Source organism: Martes martes (assembly GCF_963455335.1).
Source record: "Martes martes genome assembly, chromosome: 3".
Classification (NCBI taxonomy): Eukaryota; Metazoa; Chordata; class Mammalia; order Carnivora; family Mustelidae; genus Martes; species Martes martes.
In genome coordinates this window covers 167,438,441-167,455,873 of record NC_137890.1, presented here as the reverse complement: position 1 = coordinate 167,455,873, position 17,433 = coordinate 167,438,441, and the positions used below count along the sequence as shown (strand labels likewise).

Here is a 17,433-nt window from a genome sequence, read left to right as displayed (position 1 = left end):
CGAATTGTGCTGGAGACATACTCGCTTTAACCTTGTCTGCTTTAAACCTGCTGACCCTGAAACAGGAAGTGTTGTGTTTGGCCCCGCCCCCACCTGCTCAGTTACTGAGGAGCTGAATCCCGCTGTACCAGGGAAGGGGCTCCTGCTCGGTTACTGGTTACTCTCGCAGTTGAAGCACAAAGCTGCTTATCGGGTCTGTGTAGGCTTTGTTGGGCTACAACGAAAGAGACTTACGTGGGGCTTGATTGTTAACTGATACCTTCCTACACAGCTCCATCAAGGTAGAAATGTTGTTGAATTTCTTCTTTATTCCTTTATTCAGGAAGCAAGGACCCTACATTCAAACTCCGCGTTAGGGAGTGGTGACTTGGATCTGTTTGACACCTTCTGTAAGTCTTCCAAAGCTCCTCGGCTGCTGATCCATGCGAAAAGCTTAATCTAGACTGTAACCCATCAGTTAGGAGATGTCTTGCCTGAGAAAAGCGAAGACCCGACCCAAAGCTTCCCTCCCTTTTGTGGTCTCTGTGGTGTCTGAAGTAAGTCTTGGGGCGGTTAAAACATTTTGGCAAAGTCCCAAGAAAGAGCTCCAAAGATTTTATTTTTAGGGTTCTCTAAGCCTTTGGTTATCTGAGCATCCGTGGAGCGGGAGCGGGGAGAGAGACAGTGTTTATCTTTGTTTAGTCTGCTCCAGACAAGGTTCCAAAAACTGAAAGCCTACAATTCTAAAGCCACGGATGAACGTAGAGAGAAAAAAAAAATTCTTAAAACCAAGTGATTATAATTTAACATGAAGAGAACGATTTAAAATCGGATGATTGTATCTTAAAATAAAAGCACTTATAAAGCCCTAGAACTTATTTAAAATTAAAAACAAGTAAACAGACTATTAATGCACAGATTATAATGTCAGTATATCGAGTCCTGCCAGAGCTGTGAGTGGAGGGTCTGTAAGGTTGGTTAGGGAGCTCAGAAATCCCTCTACTGCTACCACCAAAGCCAACACCTTATGTAGACAATACACCAGCAGAAAGTTCCAAGTGAAGGAATCAAATTGTTATTAATATGAGCTTCCATAACAGGTACATCACAAAGGAAGCTTTGGGTTGTAGGAGTCGGAAGGCTTTGCTAACAAGGACACTTACTCTCCTACACCGAAAGGCCAGATGCGGTACTCAGGGTAGTGAATTTATCAATGACCCTGGATCTTTTCCATCTCTCTTCTCTGCCGTCTTCAACATGCTGGCTTGTCCTCTCGCTTGGCTCCACTCATGGTCACAAAATGACTTTCTAAGTGCTGCATGTCACAGGTAATGCTTAGAGCAGAAATAAATTCTCATCTGAATAGATAGGAAAGGGAGGCCTGGGTGGCTCAGTTGGCTAAGGATCTGCCTTTGGCTCAGGTCACAATCCCAGGGTCCTGGGATCAAGTCCTGCATCAGGCTCCTTGCTTAGCGGGGAGCCTGCTTCTCCCTCTGCCTGCTGCTCCCCCTGCTTGTGCTCTCTCTCTGACCAAAAAAAAAAAAAAAAAGGATAGATAGTATGTGTGGGGTACTTGGGTAGATCAGTCCATTAAGCATCAGGCTTTAGTCAAGTCATGATCCTGGGTCCTGAAATCAAGCCCAGTGTCTGACTCCCCCCTTCAGAAAGCTCCCTCTGCTGCTCGCCCTTGTGTTCTCTCTCTCTCTCTGTCAAATAAATAAAATCTTAAAAAGAAAAAAAAAGTATGTGCATATAAATGTTTTATTTAAATCATGAATGAGGGGCCTGGTAAAGAATACAAAAAAGTTGGAGTTTTCAAGGAAGAAATGTATATCAATAAATGAACAAAATTACGAGGTTGGTTACAAACTGATTAACATTCCACAAGGCAAAAAAAAAAAAAAAGCCTTTGGGGATATGTATGTTTCTTTGAAGTTATGTATGAACAACACCTTATCAATTTCCACAGCCCAATGCTACAAACTGTAAAGTGTGCTTTTATCAGTAGTGGATTGTTAGCCAAATATAACAACAGTTATATTTCCAAGAGCACTAGATGAAGGTTAAGTAGGCTTATTAGAAAACCTCCAGCATTGTATTTTTAGCATTATATTTTTTAAAGAGAATAATCATCATTTTGGTTTTTTTAGAGATAAGGATAAATTTTTCTTTCAGTACAAATTGTGTAATATGCTTTAACCAAGGGGGAATGAAGGCAGCTTAATTGGCTTAGAGCAGCTTGGCTTCCCCCTCCCCCCAGAACCAAAGATTGCAAACCATTAATGGGGGGTGGGGTGGGATGGAAATCAACATAGTGAATGGGCAACCAGATTTTTTAAAAAATGAAACAATAGAATATTGGAGTATATCAAACATTAATAAGGTCAAGTATCAGTTTTGGCCTCTGGGAGTGTGTTGGCTTATAAAATGTAGTTATAAAATGGGTATTCAATGTTGGTAGTGGTTAACAAGTTTGAAAACACTGAGTTAGGGCATTTAAGATTCATCCCAGGGGCTGCAAAGGGATCCATGTAGAACACAAGGGTGATTAAAATCATGGTTTTGTCCTCAAGGAGGGAGCTGGGAAAGGCTGTTAGATAGACAACCAGCAGAGAGGGCTGTGACAGGGGACTGGCCAAGCGGAGCTCGTTCTCATCCTCAAATCACATGAGCTAAGAGGCCTTCTACAATCTTGGCTGCTATGTGACTTTAAGTGACCCACACCCTGCTTTAGTACTTCAAGCTCAAGATGGTCCACATAACATAAAATGTATCCTTTATTTCCCCCTTGTGACACTAGTCTCCTCCCTAATATCTGTTTTTCTTCACTGACATAATAATTGAAATTTGATCTGGGCACATGACCATCCAGCTGAGGACTACATTTCCTAGCGAGGGAATGAGGACGATGGAGCTAGGTATGATCGTTGTGACTAAGTGCTAGTCCATCCAAAGCGCCCAGAAGTGATGTATGCAAATAAAGGGTCATACCCTTAAATCACTGGCATGCCTTCCTTTTCCGCTCCTTCATTCTGCTGCCTGGAGCAAGGACTCTTTTGGGACCACATGGACAAAGGTAACAGGTTAGGATGAAGGGGGCACAAAATGGAGGTGTCCGGGCCTTTGACAGGTGTTTTCATACTAGCCTTGGATTATTACACAAACAAGAAATTAAACTTCTTTCTTATTTATACCACTGGTTTTGAGTCCCCGTTATGGCAGCATAACTTATTTCTTAACTATATCCTCTTCTTATATATGATTAGTAGAAAATAAAAGTTTGAAGGGCAGAGGTACATAGACATTTGGCACCTCTGTTTTTAAGGTGTGTGGACTTAGACCATACTCTCAGACAGTAACTGTTTGCCTTCATGTCTTGGTGCAAAAATCCAGCAGGCTCACAATTAGATAGAAGGTCAGAGAAAAACAATTCTTGCCCATTATGTATGCTGCTTAGATTAGATTAAATCATACAAAAAATTTTTTAAAGATTTTACTTTTTTAAGTAATCTCTATACCCAACGTGGGGCTCAAACTCACAACCTCAAAATCAAGAGTTGCACACTCTACCAACTGAGCCAGCCAGGTGCCCCATATGAAAAATTTTTTTTAAAGTGTAAAAAAAAGTAGTCAAATATTAGCTATTTCATAAGTTTAAATCTAACCGAACTGAGGCTGGATTTCACAGATATGGAGTTTTGGAATTCACAAATGGCAAGCTCTTCAACATGTTCTTTCTACAGGGCCAAGGTCAAAAGCTAAACCCCATTGCAGAAGGCCTGATGTGTAGACCTGTCTCAGAAGCCTCCACAATGTCATCAGCCTGACTTCACATTGTGATCAGAGATTCTGACGAAGCCTTAAAAAATATCCTGACTCTAACAGGATGACTTACAACTGTCTTAAAACAGACAAAGTGAGGGACGCCTGGGTGGCTCAGTTGGTTGAGCGGCTGCCTTTGGCTCAGGTCATGATCCTGGGGTCCTGGGATCGAGTCCCACATCGGGCTCCTTGCTCAGAGGGGAGCCTGCTTCTTCCTCTGCCTCTGCCTGCCTCTCCGTCTGCCTGTGCTCACACTCTCTGATAAATAAATAAAATCTTTAAAAAAAAAAAACAGACAAAGTGAAATGAGGGGTAATGGCTGTTAGCCACAGTTTTGTCCGAGTGTAGACTTTGGGAGGAGGCAAAAGAATCAGGTAACGGTATGACTTAAGCCCATATAGGTGAGCTACAAGATCAACCTCTTTTTAGGAGGCTCACTGTGTCCCGCTGTGAAAACAGAATATTGCAGATAACAATCTCTTTTCCTGTTACCCAGTCAGTATGACAGTATAGGAGTATGGCAGAGGGCCAAACTATAGGTTATGTAATAGGCCCCATGGTTTTATGAACATTGATTCTCTTGACCTCAATTCCAAATTTTTGGGAAAGAAACCGATTGGTCAAATATTGCCAAATATAGCAGATGTTCCTAGTGCCCTGTGCCACATTTGCTTGGTCCATCTATGACCTCAGCTGTGCTGTTCATAGAAGCCCTAATGGTTTCCCACCTCAAAGCCCAGCCTTGCCATCTCTGCCTCAAGGCAAAGCCTCCATAGCTCAGCTTGCACACATGAGCACAGGCTCTGCAAAGTGGGCGTGGAGAGTTATCACCACCGGCAGCAACCCCCCCCCCCCCCACTCGTGGCAAACAGGAGTCCGCCCCACCGTCTGCCCTTTAGAAAGACAATTCTGAGGTGCAGTCTGCGTGGTTTCTCCTATGGTTGCCAGTGGAACTGAGCTCCTATTACCATGGTGGTAACCAGCTCAATAACATTCTTTATTGGTTTTCCTTCCTTCCTTGTCTCTCTCTTTTTGGCTACGATTACTCCCACGTGAACCACCTGCGCCCAAGTCCTTGTCTCAGGCTATGCTTTTAGGGGAACACAAACTTAGATACCCAGTACATGTCAGGTGATTACTCCCACACCAATCATCTTCGGGAGGGCAGAAACATGGCTGTCCTGAGCCACCCCAACGTATGAGGGTGGGTTGAGGGAAGCAGCTGTCAGGATTTCCCTGAAAGAATGGCCAAAGGTGCTCCATACACTAAACCAATGTTTGGCTGAAATTTTGCATAGAGGTAAGTCAAAGTGTTTCCTGCAGATAAGGTTGGAATTTTTCTTTAAAAATTTTTAAGTACTTTATAATTGCTCTGGGAATAGAATTCCCCCCACCCCCATTTTATCCCTTTAGTGATACACTGGAAAGTTACTTATTTTAAAGTATCTATGTCATATCTAAACTCTCTACTGAGCTCTCATTAATTATAAGCATTGCCCTCACTCTGGTTCAGGCCATCATCATCTCTTGCCTGGATTACACCACCTCCCCCCATCTCCCTTTTTCCAATCTCATACTTCCCCTGATCTGTTCTCCACGCTGAAGCCAGAGTGATTTCCGCAAAATACAACCCTGATCATGTCACTTCCCTGCTTAAAGCTATCTCTAGTCTCTTGTCATATTTATGTTGAAATTCTCAATACTGCTGTGGCCTCCACTATCTGAGCTAATTTGTCTCCTGCTACCTCGCCAGCTTCACTTCCTGCCAGACTGCTTTTTGTACCTAAGATCCAGATGCCCCAAGCTTTCTTTTTGTTTTTATTTAAATTAAATAAATTTGTTTCTATTTAAATTTAAAAATTTTAATTTTAGTTATATTAGCCAACATGTAGTACCTCATTAGTTTCAGATGTAGTGTTCAATAATTTATCAGTTGTGTACAGCTCCAAGCTTCCTTAAAGCTCATCTGAAGGACCTCATTCCCACTCTTATTTCGAGCTCTTTGTCCCTGCTGATTCCTCTGCCTGGAATACCATCTCCTTTCACTCTCTTCCTTTCTCCTTCAGCCTTCACCCAGCCAACCAACATCCACTCACCCCTCAGGTTTTGACTGAAAGAATACACGCCCACTCTGGACTAGGGTATCTGAAATGGATATATACTGCCCTGTGAGTCATGTCTTTGTATATATCATCCAGTTGCTTCTTCATATGTTTTTATTAATAAGCCCCCAGGGGCCCCTCAGCCGCTGAGCTACTGAGTTCTCACCTGTGAGAACAGATGAGATGATGACATCCCGACCCAATTTACTTCATTCCCGTGTCAAAACAACTTTACTTCTAAAACAACTTTCGAAATTGTATCAAACCCACCTAACAAAACCACAGAATCCTAGGCACTGCGCTGGGCGTCAGGGACCTAGAACAAGATAGAGGTGGTCCCTCACCGCCCTGTACACTCACGAGCGCGTGCGTGAACCGCTTATTACAAGGCGATAATGGGCGCCAGTACACCATCGGGGAGATCACACAGCAGGTGCTCCTAACTCAGACTGGGGAGGGTCAGCGAAGTCTTACAGAAAGGGCATCAGAGGTAAACCCGGAGGAAGGATCCGCAGGTCTGGGGAGAAATCTGCACTTCGAGGCAATATGGGAGTCGTCAGCTCGTGGGCAGTAAGAGCAGCCGTCTCAGTAGACGAAAGGGCGAGAGTGATAGAGTGAGGAGCGGGCGCGAGACCCGACTGTGAAAAGCCCCCAGCCACCCCAGCCCTCCCTCCCCAAGATACTAACTACCCAAGCCCTCGCCGGCGCTTTCGCCCTTCCGGGAGCTTAGCCAGCGCTCGTCAGCCCCGAGCCGCGCGCGACCACAGCCTCGCCTCACCAGGCAGGGGAGGGCGGGACTCAGCTCTGCAGGGGCGGCTCCTCCCGCCACCCAGAGACGTGCCCGCCCTGCGCGATGACGTCAGCACGCCCGCGCGCGCCGGGGGAGGAGTGGGAGTCGCTGGCCGGGAAGGGCTGAGGCTCCGGTAACCCCGGCAGGGAGGGGGAGAGGGAGGGGCGGGGCAGGAGCCCCCTGGAGCGCCGGATCGTGGTCCGGACCCGGAGCGAGAGACCCCTCCACACGCTCAGCGCCGCTACTTCAGCCAGCAGGCCCCGGACGGCCCGGCGATGGAGTTTCCGGATCTCGGGGCTCACTGTTCCGAGCCGAGCTGTCAGCGCTTGGGTGAGGGGCGGAGCGCGCGAGGGGCGGGGCCGGGCCGAGAGGGGCTTGGAGTTGCAGGTGGGGCAAAGGGTGGGCTCCGGGGCTGGCAGTGCCGGAGGAGGGCGGGGACCGAAGTTGGGGGCGGTGGCCAAGGGGGCGTGGCTTAGGAGAGAGTGTCCTAGGACCGGGTGCAGTTGGTTGCAGACCGGGAGGCGTTTTTCTTTCCCCTGAGTGGAAGGCTGAGTGAGTGGGAACGACACGGAGGTCCCGCTGGACCTGCAATCCGACCTGCTCCCTGCAGATTTTCTGCCGCTCAAGTGCGACGCCTGCTCCGGCATCTTCTGCGCAGACCATGTGGCCTACGCCCAGCATCACTGTGGATCTGCTTACCAAAAGGTGAGGGGGCGGTCTGAGGGTGTGAGGGGGCGGGTGGAGGATGCTTGCATTATCTCCGGAGTCCGTCTGTCTCCCATTTCCTCTCCTTTATTGTTTTTCTGAGGCTCAGTGCTGGAAACATTGTTTCCTTGTGTGTTTATAGGGGGTATATCCAGGTTCTTTCGGGCAGGCTGTTTCAGGACCAGAGATTTGGTTTGACTGGGAGCGGGCCACAGACTGACCCCTGCTCCTTAACTCTAGGATATCCAGGTACCTGTATGCCCACTCTGTAATGCGCCTGTGCCTGTGGCCAGAGGGGAGCCCCCTGACCGCGCTGTGGGGGAGCACATCGACCGAGACTGTCGCTCAGATCCAGCACAGCAAAAACGTAAGGTAAGCGTTGGAGGGGTTAGCCATGACTCAGCTGGGACCATGGATGCTTGCAAACCGCAACAGCTCTTACGATGGCATTGGAGAACGGGGTCAGAGTCTCAGTAGAGACAAACCTTCCCTCTCCACCTCAGATCTTCACCAATAAGTGCGAACGCTCTGGCTGCCGGCAGCGAGAAATGATGAAACTGACCTGCGAGCGGTGTGGCCGAAATTTCTGCATCAAGCACCGTCACCCACTGGACCATGATTGCTCTGGGGACAGTCACCCCACCAGCCGGGCAGGGTAATTGCAACCAGGTCCAGTACTTGCCTTTAGGAATCACCCCATCCTTTTGGAACTGCCTCAGCCTCTACCGTTACAAGTTGGGGAGCTTCAAACCTGTTGCCTTAGGCTAGAGGAGTCTTTTAGCTTCCTATTCAAATGCGTATTTTTCCAGGCTGTTTGGAGGAACTTCCCTCCTGACCTCCTGGTTAAGGCCTGGGAGGAGCATGCAAGCTGGCTGTTCTTGGAGGCATGCCAAGAGTGTCTCTTCCCTACAGACTTGCTGCCATCTCCAGAGCACAAGGTCTGGCTTCTTCTACAAGCACCGTCCCCAGCCCAAGTCGGACATTGCCTTCATCTACCTCTCCCAGCAGGTAGGCACACCTGCCTGGTTCTTCTCTCCCTTTTTTCCCTTTGCATCTCTGACCTCAGCCTCTTGAATGTCTGCCGTAGAGTGACAACCCAGTCTCCGTCCCAGACAGCCCCTCCAGTGATTGCCCTGCAGAATGGCTTGGTGAGTTGGGCGGAGCTTGAGTGGACTAAAGCAACCCCCCCACAGAGAATAAAGTCCAGGGCAACTGGTTGTCTTTCTCCTTTTTTGCAGAGTGAGGATGAGGCTCTGCAAAGAGCCCTGGAACTGTCCTTGGCAGAGACCAAACCCCAGACCCCAAGGTGCCTCCTCTGGTGAAAGAGGGTGGGATGTGGGCAAAGGCTCAGTTTGGAGGGACGGTGGTGGGACCACTCCAACCCCAAATAGAGTAATAATTAAGAACTTGGGCTCAAAATTCTGCTTTTTAACTCTATGACCTTTGACAAGTTCTTGAACCCATAAAGGTTCTTGATTTTCTCTAAAATGGGACAGAACTGCTACCTACCTTGTAGGGTCACGTGAAGACTGAGAATACTCAGAAGCGCTCAGCACAGGGACGCTAGCAGATCAGATGCTCGCGTTTTAGATATTACTGTCATCCAACTTGCGCTGTTGCTCCCTCCCAGTTCTCAGGAGGAAGAAGACTTAGCTTTAGCACAGGCCTTGTCGGCCAGCGAGGCAGAATATCGACGGCAGCAGGTATGAGGACTGGGGAGAGCTCAGGGCCTGGCCGGGAGGGGAGGTGGCAGGGGGGGCTTTCTTCAAGTGGTAGAGAGTTTGGGAATGGTGGTTATCCCATCGTTTTTGGTGTGACTCCAGCCCACACTAGGCTCTGAAGTGAGGACCAGCCCTCCTTTCCTTGACACCATGCCCTTTCTTCCCTTCCTTCCCCTTTCCTTGCTCCAGGCCCAGAGCCGCAGCTTGAAGCCGTCCAACTGCAGCCTGTGCTAGGGCCCTGGGCTTGGGGAGGGAGGCTCAGCTGAGGAGGACTCTGGCCCCCACACCTCTAGGGTACACAGGGAGAGGAAGCTGGGAGCAGCCAGGAGTGAAGATGAGGAGGCCACCTCCGGGGAGCGTCAGGAGGAGCAGCGTGTGGAGCCAAGCCTGCAGAAGGCCCCGCTGGCCTCTCCAGCTGCCCAGGAGAGAGCAGCTAGAAATGTCCGGTGGGTGGGCCCTTGGTGAATGCTGGCCAGGTCCCGTACAGCCCCCTGCATTTTGTCATCCCCTTTACACTGAGGCTGCCCCCATGTGTAGGGGGCAAGGAGGGACCTGGAAGGAATAAAGGATCTTGGCAGTCACTAAGACCTCCAGGTGGTGTGTTTCTTTCTCTTGTCCAACTGAAACCAGAGGAGTCCCATCAAGAATGCTCCCCTGACCTAAGGGTAGAGGCTCCCCAGAGTACCCCACCCCAGAGTCACAAGGATCCTAGCATGGTCCACACATTTATTTCCCCCCAAAAGTGCTTTTCTGAAAGGTTCTTTTCCTCTGCTATGGCTAGCACCATACCCCTTCACTGGGATGAAATGTGCCGGGAGAAGGGATACATCTTCTTCCCCTCTGAGTTCTCCTTTGGGAGGGACGTGGCCGCAGCTTTAGTCACTGGCCTCACTCTGGGGGTCTGGTGTCCTCAGAAACTTCTTCTTGTCCCCGCTGCTGCAGCTGCCACATGTCTGCGTACATGCCGCCTCGGGACAACAGAGCCTCGTGCCTGGGGTGAGGAGGAGGAGAGTGCAAGTCCCTACTACACGCTTGACCCTAAGTCCTCACCTCCAGCCCACAGAGAGGAGAGGGATCGGCCCGAGAGATCCCTCTGAAACACTCCTGGGATTTCATCTTTTCCTCAGGCCCCCGTTCAGAGGCCCTGCCCTATTCATCGTGCGGGCTTCCTTACCGTCCTCGCTCCACAATGCAGCCATCCTTAAAGACGAGGATCTGGTCAGCATCGACCACAGTTGAGAGCCTGAGGAATTAGAGTTGAGTTAGGCAGTGCACAACACAGGTGGCCACCCGTCACCCACCACCCAGGTCCCGTACCTGTGCGCCACTACGATGGTGGTGCGATTGGCGCAGACTTTGGCCAGAGAAGCCTGGATGGCTCTCTCGTTAGATGTATCCAGTGCGGATGTTGCCTACAGAGAGGATCTGGGTAAACCCGGCCCTGCCTCCCAAAATCCCCATAGAAGGAGGATACAAGCTGTTACCTGAGGTCTTGGGAATCAATAAGGACCTTCTCTGCATTTGAGAACTGTAAGATGTCTTTATGAAGCAGGGATTCACGCTATCTATCCACGATGGGACACTGCCCCATAGCAGCGGCCTGGGCCCAGGCAAGGGAGGAAGAAGGGGAGCGGGCAGCCTCGGGCCCTCACCTCATCCAGCAGAATGATGTCTGGAGCCTTGAGGATGGTGCGAGCAATGGCAACGCGCTGCTTCTCTCCCCCACTCAGCTTGAGTCCCCGCTCGCCCACCTGTGTCTCGTATCCTGTGAACATCGCCCACCTCCCTCAAGTCACACAGGCTACATTTGGTTTCTGTGACCAGATGAGCAGGAAGGGATGGAGCAGAGGTCAGAAGGAGAAGTAGGGCTGAATCAGGCAGGGGAGGGGCTCTCTCTGCAGGGGAGCTCACCTTCAGGAAAATTCAGGATGGCCTCATGGATGCCGGCAGCCTGAGCAGCCGCCATCACCTCCTCGTCCCCAGCGGTGACGCAGCCATAGCGGATGTTGTTGGCGATGGTGTCGTTGAAGAGGACGGTGTCCTGGGGCACGACTCCAATGTGAGACCGGAGGGAGATCTGGGTCACCTGGAGCCAGGAGACCAAATGCCCCAGGTTGTGAGACTGCCCCACACCCGCCCTCTGGCCTGGAGGTAGCGGGGGCTGGGGTGGCAGGAGGGGAAGCACATGGGAGGGGGTACAGGAACCCTGTCACCACCGCCCCAGATCCTAGCTCTGTGGGCCAATCCCTCAACCTCCCTGAGTCTGTTTCTCTGTCTATGAAGAAACAAGACGCTCTGTGTGCCTGAACTCCCTTACTTGGGGAGGTCACACAGCACGAGGAAGGCCGAGGGCTCCAGCTGCAGCTTTTTGCAGGGGTGACATCCTCTCTCCCTGGACAGTGGCCAGCACTCCCCAGAGTGCCCTTCTTTCACACACAGGCCCCTAAATCACAGTCTCCTCCCTGGGAGCCCTACCTGGGAGATGTCCTGCCCATCGATTCGGATGCAGCCGGAGCTGATGTCATAGAAGCGAAACAGCAGGCGCAACACCGTGCTCTTCCCGGCTCCTGACGGGCCCACCTGGTGCAGTGGAAACAGAAGGAAGACATTTTCAGGCCCGCTGGCTCTTAAGGCTTTCTGTCCAAGAAGCTGCCAGTGTCCACAGAGGCTGCTACGTTCGATCCTATGGCCTGCGTGACAGGATTTGGACTCCACTGCCTGGATCACAAACTTCCAGAAGCACCGGGAGTAGGAAAACTCAAGGAGTCTGGGCCAATACCCGGGTCTTCTCTCACCAGGGCCAGTGTCTGTCCGGGCATGACGGTGAAGGACACGTCCTGCAGGGTCTCTCGCCTGCAAGGAAGGGTGGGCATGGTCAGTAGGCCTGCGGCACTTCCAGTGACCCCTTCCACCGGCAGAGCTACTCCTGGGCCCTGCCCCTCCCCGGCTCGGGCTCCCTTTCTAGGCAATGGTGGGTGAGAAGCTGGGTTGGCCACATGTAAACGGACGACGGGACAGGGGCTGGGAGGTGGCAGAGGGCTGGCTCACCCACTGGAGTAGCTGAAATGAACGTTCTCAAACTCAATCTGGCCCCTCTGGAAGCGCAGGGGCCCTGCTCCAGGCAGGTCCTTCACCTAGGAGAGAGCCACCCGTGTGTGCTGCCACCACAGGTCTGGTATCCTGAGACACGGGGCCACCACGCAGACCCCCACATCCCGCATGCCCCACTCCCCGCGTTTCACTCACTTCTGCCTTCTCTTTCAGCAGGTCGAACATGTTCTCCATGTCGATGAAGTTCGTCTGTATCATCCTGCAAGAACAGCACCGGCTGGGGCCCCTCCAAGGAGTGGGGGATATCAGCGTGCGCCCCGGACAGGGCAGGGTCGGAGGTCAGTTACCTGTAGTAGGTGCCAAACCAGTTGAGTGGCATGTACAGCTGGATGATGTAGGTGCCGAACAGCACGAAGTCCCCGACCTGCAGAGATCCAAGGGGAGGATGGGGTCACGGGACGCCTACGGGCTGTCACCCTGCCTGCTTCCCACCCGGGTACCTGGGGGCCCAGAGACAGGCCCCAGGCCTCTCTTCCCTGTCCCCAGCACAGTGCCCTCACCTGTAGCTTCTGCTCGCTGACAAAATATGCACAAAGCAGGGAGCCAGCGAGGAGCCCGAGCCCGATCACCAGGTTCTGGGTCTGATTCAGTAGAACCAGTGAAGCTGTTGACTTCCACTCCAGATCCTAGGGCGATGACATGGGGGTTCGGGGGGAGGTGAAACGTCACATATGCACTCTCACCAAATCCAAACTGAGCCCAGGCAACTTCGACCTCACTTTCTCAGCCCAAAGCTTGGCCCTGGCAATTCCTCGTGGCTGGGCCCTGCTGCTCTCAGCAGGTGTCCAGCAGGCATCCTCACCTGGTACTTGAGGATGGCCTCTCGATAGCGGTCCACTTCATAACCCTCCGCGTTGTAATACTTCACCTGATGAAGTCAAGCCGCCCTTGTGAGACACAGCTGCTGCCTGAACACGGCCTGCAGCCTGGATCTTTTCTTGCACATTCCACTGCCTCCTTCCTCGTTTTATATTTTATTTTTTTAAACTTTTACTTGTATTTAAATATTCTCTACACCCAACGTGGAGGCCAAACTCACAACCCCGAGACTGAGTCGCATGCTCTTCCGACTGAGCCAGCCGAGAGTCAATCTGTCCTCATTTGAAACATCACTCCCTCCCCACTGCACCCCCCCACCCCAGGTCCCCTGGCAGCCCCACTGGCCCACACCTCTGTGCCTCACACTAATAGCACCAAGGCCTTCATTACCGTCTCAAAGTTTAGCAAAGAATCCACAGCTCGAGCCCGGGTAGCATTCTCTTGTGTGTTCATGGCACGTCGAAACTTCGTTCTCCACTCGGTGACCACGATGGTCACAACTGTAGAGTGACAAGAGGGGGAGAAAGGGGAAGAAGAGAGCGAGGTGTCACTCCCGACAACAGAGACCACAGGGGGATGTCTGCCACCTGCCACATACACGCGAACGGTGACCAGGGACCCAGGTACCAAAGAGAGAAAGCCCTAGCTCCCCAAGGGAAGGGGCTATGCCCAAGACACCCATGCAACCCGCACAAGGCCTTGTGTGTGAAAATGCTGTCGGGGGCCAGCTGCATCTGGTTACACGGATGAGGTTTCTCCGTGACGTGAACTCACAAGGTGACCAGGATGCCCTTCCCCAGCCCTCTGTCCAGGACGAGCTATGACTCGCCTGGCCAAGGAAGCCAGTCCATCGTGCTAGGGAGCAGCCGGAGTTGATTGAGTCCCCTCGTCTACAGCCTCCCCTCGCTGGGCCAGCTGAGTAGGGGCAGGGCTCACACCCAAGGAAGTCCCCGGAGCATTTCAGGGAGACATTTCCCCCAGGCAGCACTCACTGAGGTAAAGACTCATGCAGAGGAACACAATGAGACCAAACCAGGCGTTGAAGAACATGCTGAAGTAGATGATGCCGATGGTGATGTCAGCCAGTGTGGGGAGGATGTTGAACACCAAGTAGCTAAGGAGGCAAGTCAGGCGACAAAGGAAGGTTTAGGGGCTGGGAGCCAGCAGCTCTGCCCCCGGGAGTTTCCATGTGGTTTTGTTTCTCAGCGACGGCAGAGTAGAAGCAAACTGAATTGCCCCTCAGCGGGTGGACAGCTAAACAAACAGGTAGCAGGCCCCAAGGACAGGATGCGCTGGGTCAGTTATGAATGAGGAGGCTCTTCATGCAGGGCAGGAATAGATATCCTGCTGTTTTGTTGATAAGGCAATTCTGAGAACGACACCTATGTCCTGATCCCATGCATTTTGGGAAAACCCTCCCCGGCACCCTGTTAGGGCCATGAGGCTGTGCATATACGTATGTCAACGTATCAAAAGCAGAACCCAACATTCTAGATGGGATGAGAACCTCTGGAACAGCGAGCAGAATTTATAAGATACTTGTTCCATTTAGTTGTGTTACTTTGCTAGCATGCCTATGTTTGTCTTAAAGTTAAAAAAAAAAAAAGGATAAAAAAGAAGGACGGAGAGGCAGCTGAAGCTGGGTGCTTTCTCCAGCCAGCCCCCTCATGCCTGCTCCTCCAGCCCCGCCGCCCCTCACTCCATTTCCGCCGGCCTGGCACCTGAGTAGCCCTGTGACACTGGACGTGCCCCGGTCCACAATCCGCAGCACCTCCCCAGTGCGGCGCCCCAGGTGCCAGCGCAGGGACAGCTCGTGCAGGTGGGAGAAGAGGCGCAGCTCCACCTGCCGTGACGTGAACTGCTGCACCCGAATCCACAGGAACGTGCGCAGGTTGCTCACGAAGCCTAGGGGGAGCCAGGGGAGGCCTTGGTAGAGCTGGGGGGCCAAACGCCATCAGCCCAGTACCCAAATGAAAGGTCCGAGACCACCAAAGGGCCAGGGGAGGGGTTCTTAGGGGAGGAAGAGGGGGAGAGGCCAGTGCCAACCAGGATGACCGCAGGGTCCCTCATACCTGTACTGCCTGTGCCACCCCCCTGGAGGAACTTGAGGATGACATAGATGGTAACGGTCCAGGCCAGGGAGCTCCAAGGGGCCTTCTCAGTCAGCAAGTTCACTACAGAGAGAGTAAGTCAGAGCCCACTTCCAGCCCTGAGGGCTCTGTTCAGGAGAAACTGCTCCAGGCACCACCCACAGCCCCTTTCTCATCCTCCCACTCCTAACACTGCCCCACCTCCGTAGGTTAGGGCCTGCACCCCACACGTGGCCCATGAAGGACCAGAGAACTGAGCTGGCACTTCTTCGTCCCCTCACCTATGTCCCTATAGAAGATGGGGACCAACACGTTCAGTCCCCGTTCCAAGCCCATGAGCCCCAGGCAGATGAGCACAATGAACTGCAGAACTGGGCTCCCTTGAGGCCACAGGTAGCCACTCAGTAGGCGGAGCTTCCTGCCCAGGTCTTGCCATGTAGATCGTGGTGGTGCCTCTGTTGACTGAACCTAGGATGGTGAAACACATAGGGGCGGGGAGCTCAGAAATCAAAAAGAAGTGCCCTAGGCAAATCTCTCAGGGGAAAAAGTATGGGATTACAGTTCCCAGCTATCTCAGACCCACAGGTGATCCCCAATGAGGTCAGAAAGGCTCACAGGGCACAAACTAAGATTTGGGAAAGAAATATCATGGTGGGAAAAAATGAGGACAGGCAATGAAAGTAAGACAGACCCTAAGATTCAGAAATTCATGTGTACCTCGCTCCTCTCTACATCTTGATCGTCTTCGTTAATTTTCAAGGCATAGGACTGGGGACGAAGTCCAGGGGCCCAGAGTCCCAGGATAAAAAGCCCTCCAGAGACCACATACCGCAGCACCCACAGGCCAAACTGAACCTAGAATAAAACGTATCCGGAGAGCATCAAAGAAGGCCAAAAATGCCATTTTACCACTTATAACAGGGCTGGGTACTGGACCAGGACACATACCCAAGTCAGGGGCCCAGCATCAGGGAAGCTTTAAAAACATCTAGAGTGACTCAGCACAGACACACCCCACCAGCTGGCTATCAGCAGCCAGGCCAGGAGGCCTCCCCCTTCTTCCCTTTCTTAGGTGCATCCCAAAGTGTGGAACACTGTGCCCAGGCATACCATCCTTCTTCCCAGCCCTTGCCACTCATGATTCTCCTTTCCCCAAGAGGTCCCTTACCTGCTGGCCCAAGTCTGCCCGTGCCCACCACCACAGTGGGCTGTTCCAAGACACAAGGGCCAAGTTCTCAGCTGTAAATGCCACAGTCCAGAGGAGCAGGAGACCTGAGCTGTGCCTGAACTCGATCCAGATGCCCATAGCCAGCTTCTGCCAGGCCTGGTTACGTTCCACCACGAGCAGCCCCAGACCACAGGCGCTGGCCAGAGTCCCCAGTATGGAAGCCAGCAGTAGGTAGCCTGGCAGCGGGGCGCCCCCAGCAGTGCCCACCCGGCCAGCCAGGCTGGCTAGGGGCAGGGCCACCTGAAGTGTGGCCAGAAGCAGCTGCAGTACGTAGGGAGCGACAAGAGGCCCGGCGCTCCAGGACACCTCGCGGGCGCCAGCAGGCCGCTCTCGGCGCTTGCAAGGCAGGGCTAGCACCAAGGCCAGAGCCCCCAGGGCCATCAGTGTCGAAGGCGTAAGAGTGAAGAAGAAGCAGGGACTCAGGCCACCCTGCACCCAGGCCGGCCCCAAAGGCCCCTCGGCCTCGCAGTAGTTGCCCACGATCACCATGGCGATGCGTGGCCGCCGGCCGAGGCTGTGGGGACTGCGGGGACTGCAGGAAGGGCAAACGGGACCAGCTGCTCGGGGCGGGGCGCGGACGCTGGGGTGTTTCGGGTCATGGAGGCGAGGGGCGCCAAGCCGCGGGGGTCTCGGGCAGAGACACACGTGGGTCCCGCCACACTACCCACTCTTCGCGCACGCGCCGCCGCCACGCACTCACGCAGGGCACGCACGCCGTCTTCGCCCGTCAGTCCGCCCCTCGCTCGTAGCCCGGGAACCTCTTCCCAAGTCCCGGCCGGGAGGAATGCTAGGCGTCTGCCGCGAGCAGCTCCCTCGCGCAGCCCCCTCGCGCAGCCGCCCGGCCCACTAGGGCGGCCCCAGGTCCCACGTAGGGCCCCCATTGGTCAACCTCCCTGAAGGGGCGGGACGGAGAGGGTGCACGCGGGAGAGGCAAGATACGGAGGCGGAGTCTGTTTGGTCACGTGCTAAGGGCGCGAAATCTGACCGCACGTCCAGCCAGAGACTTTGACCTCCACGGAAGCACTGCTGGGGAATGACCCTTCTGCTAGTTAGCTTGGTATATCCG

At 52.8% G+C, this 17,433-nt stretch overlaps 2 protein-coding genes across 3 annotated transcripts; one reads left to right on the top strand and one right to left on the bottom strand.

Moving 5' to 3' along the window:
* Positions 1-6,773: 6,773 nt before the first annotated feature.
* ZFAND2B (zinc finger AN1-type containing 2B) lies at positions 6,774-9,708 on the top strand. Of its 2 annotated transcripts, none has more exons than XM_080798385.1 (9): positions 6,774-7,023; positions 7,304-7,398; positions 7,639-7,770; positions 7,902-8,053; positions 8,311-8,406; positions 8,486-8,546; positions 8,637-8,704; positions 9,029-9,101; positions 9,413-9,708. In XM_080798385.1, exons 1-9 carry the CDS (start codon positions 6,969-6,971, stop codon positions 9,449-9,451), a joined length of 771 nt encoding a protein of 256 aa, XP_080654511.1. In that variant the 5' UTR covers positions 6,774-6,968; the 3' UTR covers positions 9,452-9,708. The 2 variants fall into 2 exon arrangements, with proteins under 2 accessions (XP_080654511.1, XP_080654510.1); XM_080798384.1 differs by having other exon boundaries at positions 9,309-9,708.
* Positions 9,709-9,714: 6 nt separating this feature from the next.
* Positions 9,715-17,190, bottom strand: ABCB6 (ATP binding cassette subfamily B member 6 (LAN blood group)). The gene is made up of 19 exons (XM_080798383.1): positions 16,308-17,190; positions 15,857-15,994; positions 15,421-15,607; positions 15,122-15,223; positions 14,771-14,954; positions 14,042-14,163; positions 13,440-13,549; positions 13,033-13,098; positions 12,731-12,856; positions 12,518-12,594; positions 12,366-12,429; positions 12,168-12,253; positions 11,915-11,972; positions 11,595-11,699; positions 11,031-11,205; positions 10,772-10,884; positions 10,437-10,531; positions 10,294-10,362; positions 9,715-10,110 (listed from the first exon to the last, which is right to left on the bottom strand). The coding sequence occupies exons 1-19, from the start codon at positions 16,854-16,856 to the stop codon at positions 10,008-10,010; spliced, it is 2,529 nt and encodes an 842-aa protein (XP_080654509.1). The 5' UTR covers positions 16,857-17,190; the 3' UTR covers positions 9,715-10,007.
* Between the last annotated feature and the right edge of the window lie 243 nt (positions 17,191-17,433).

Excerpts from the sequence above, each read along its gene's own strand:
- ZFAND2B (XM_080798384.1), top strand. The coding sequence starts at position 6,969 with ATGGAGTTTCCGGATCTCGGGGCTCACTGTTCCGAGCCGAGCTGTCAG. Across the intron at positions 8,547-8,636 it reads TTGCCCTGCAGAATGGCTTG|AGTGAGGATGAGGCTCTGCA; the intron begins GTGAGTTGGGCG and ends CCTTTTTTGCAG. Across the intron at positions 9,102-9,308 it reads CAGAATATCGACGGCAGCAG|GCCCAGAGCCGCAGCTTGAA; the intron begins GTATGAGGACTG and ends TCCTTGCTCCAG.
- ABCB6 (XM_080798383.1), bottom strand. The coding sequence starts at position 16,856 with ATGGTGATCGTGGGCAACTACTGCGAGGCCGAGGGGCCTTTGGGGCCG. Across the intron at positions 12,430-12,517 it reads TGGTTTGGCACCTACTACAG|GATGATACAGACGAACTTCA; the intron begins GTAACTGACCTC and ends CTGTTCTTGCAG. Across the intron at positions 10,111-10,293 it reads TGCATTGTGGAGCGAGGACG|GCACGAGGCTCTGTTGTCCC; the intron begins GTAAGGAAGCCC and ends TCCTCACCCCAG.